The sequence below is a fragment of the Triticum urartu genome, chromosome 5, assembly GCF_003073215.2.
Source record: "Triticum urartu cultivar G1812 chromosome 5, Tu2.1, whole genome shotgun sequence".
Classification (NCBI taxonomy): domain Eukaryota; kingdom Viridiplantae; phylum Streptophyta; class Magnoliopsida; order Poales; family Poaceae; genus Triticum; species Triticum urartu.
Window position 1 is genome coordinate 190043458 of NC_053026.1, and position 2096 is coordinate 190045553.

Below are 2096 nucleotides of genomic sequence, written 5' to 3' on the forward strand. Positions count from 1 at the left end.
CATCATTATCATGGAAGAATATGAGCATGTCTAGCTGCGACATCAGGGCGATCGTAATTAAATGTAATGAGCATGTTAAAATTTGCCATACTTTTAAGCTTCAAGTCGCCGACATGCGGATCTTTTTTTTTGAATAAAAGAGGTTTTCCTCCGATTTCATTAACGAAACCAAAAACAGGCAGAGTCTAGTAGTCTCAGACAACGCACCCCAGGAATACAACACAAGTTCTAGATCCCTGACCCCCCCCCCCTCGATCACCAGGGCAAGGAGTCAACCCTTACAACCATCGCCAAAACCTAACCGAGCTATTAAGCCGACCAGTTTGAAAAACACAATTCGACACAAAGAAGAAGGAAGCCGGATCTAGCACTGCAGAAAATGTTATTATCGACAACAACGGCAAAAATCGTTCATGCATGTGTGAGAAATTATGAATCAGCTACCGGTGATAGACTAGTCCTATTTAAGCAGGAGGAGCGCCCCTGTTTCTGGTACTAATTACTACAGCAAGTACATCTTGTGTCTGCCCAAGCAAAGAGAAGACATCTTACAAAAAGTCAAAAGAGAAGAGAAGCCATGCAAGGCCCTAGCACCAGCATCAAGTCCTTCAAGCAGGAGTTCCTCAAGAACCTCCTCCCAAGCCTCCAGCTCCAAGCACGCACAAGCACAACCTTCTGCGGCGCCACGAGCCTCCACGAGAGGAAGCGCACCGTCAAGTCCTCCGTGGACGTCGCCATGGCGGCTGCGCATGGAGGCGGAGCGAGGTGGCCCAAGGCCATCTTGGCACCGGCGTCCAGCGCGTGCAAGGTGCAGAGGTGTAGGAGGACCGTGAGGAGGTGCTGCCGCCGTAAGAGGTGCTCGGGGAGATCAGGCCGCGCCGGTGGTGGCGACACTCCGGGGAGGCTGGTGAGCAGCAGGACCATGGCGCTGAGGGAGGTGATACCGGGAGGCTGGAACTCCACCATCGACGAGGCCACTCTGTTACGCGAGGCCATGGACTACGCCGTGCACCTGCGCTCTCAGGTCGATGTGCTCCGACGGCTCTCGGAAGCCGTGCAAACATCTAGCTCCAGTGATTCTGACCGTGCACTTAGAATGCAGCCATGATTAAGTACCAGGTGGTGGCTTTGCCAGTGCTTTTGCGTACAGAAACACTTGGTCTCCATGATGATCACGGAGACAGGGATATAGCTAGGCACTATATATTGCCAGGATTTTATCTTGTTCTTGCGGGAGGTCCAATCAGCGTATAGTGCTTGGGAGCTACTATAGTTAGTTGAGTGCAGAGACTACACTCTTTGTTGATCAGCATAGAGAAAAGGGAGCCCGGAATTATGTGCTGCAGTAAAACTTTGTGGTGTCCAATAAGTAGTATTTGAGTTTGTGAAAAGTTGCTTATTTGGATCATGATTGCATGTGTAGTTCGAACTGAAGATCTGTTGCTGCATTAGTCAGACAATCTACAAAACCTGAAACTACTTGCGGTGCTCACTTATTCAAAGGAAAAGTTGACAAGTGTTCGTAAATAAGCTGCCAAATGAAAATGTAAGACAACAGGGTCACTGTCTTTTCACAATGGAAACGAATGGTGAAATTTCTGAAATCGAAAAGTACATAAACAACTGGGAAATTAAGTCTAATAAAATTCACAGGAAGGATGTAGCTATTGACAGCCTACGTAAGAATATTATACGCATATATCCTATTCACATGCATCCAGTTGCGGTTCAAAATTTGAACCGCCAAAACGTCATACATAGTGTATATAGAGGCAGTACATTTTTTCATCAACATCCGCACCAGGTAACTTAACTACTAATACTACGTACTCTAACACAATACATCAAAACTAAGAAAAGCTACATTTCGTCTTTGGACCAAAAAAAAAAATACATTTTCTTCAACTGGTAGTGGTACAGAATATGTTCAGTTGTTCATGCATAAGTTCTATCATCAACATGGCAATGCAATGTATAACTAGTTTTAGTACCTGAAAAAAGATCATTGGAAGAAATGGCAACGTGCTTGAATCCAAATTTAATTTATTCAGTAATCATCAACAGCTGTGAGCCAGAATCCTTCAGGAAATTAGTTT

The 2096-nt window shown here is 45.5% G+C and overlaps 1 protein-coding gene across 1 annotated transcript; it reads left to right on the plus strand.

Moving 5' to 3' along the window:
• Window positions 1-355: 355 nt before the first annotated feature.
• On the plus strand, window positions 356-1469 carry LOC125555807 (transcription factor IBH1-like 1). The gene has a single exon (XM_048718650.1). The coding sequence runs from the start codon at window positions 578-580 to the stop codon at window positions 1106-1108; it is 531 nt and encodes a 176-aa protein (XP_048574607.1). The 5' UTR covers window positions 356-577; the 3' UTR covers window positions 1109-1469.
• Window positions 1470-2096: the final 627 nt, after the last annotated feature.

Coding starts and splice junctions, on each gene's coding strand:
- LOC125555807 (XM_048718650.1), top strand. CDS start 578: ATGCAAGGCCCTAGCACCAGCATCAAGTCCTTCAAGCAGGAGTTCCTC.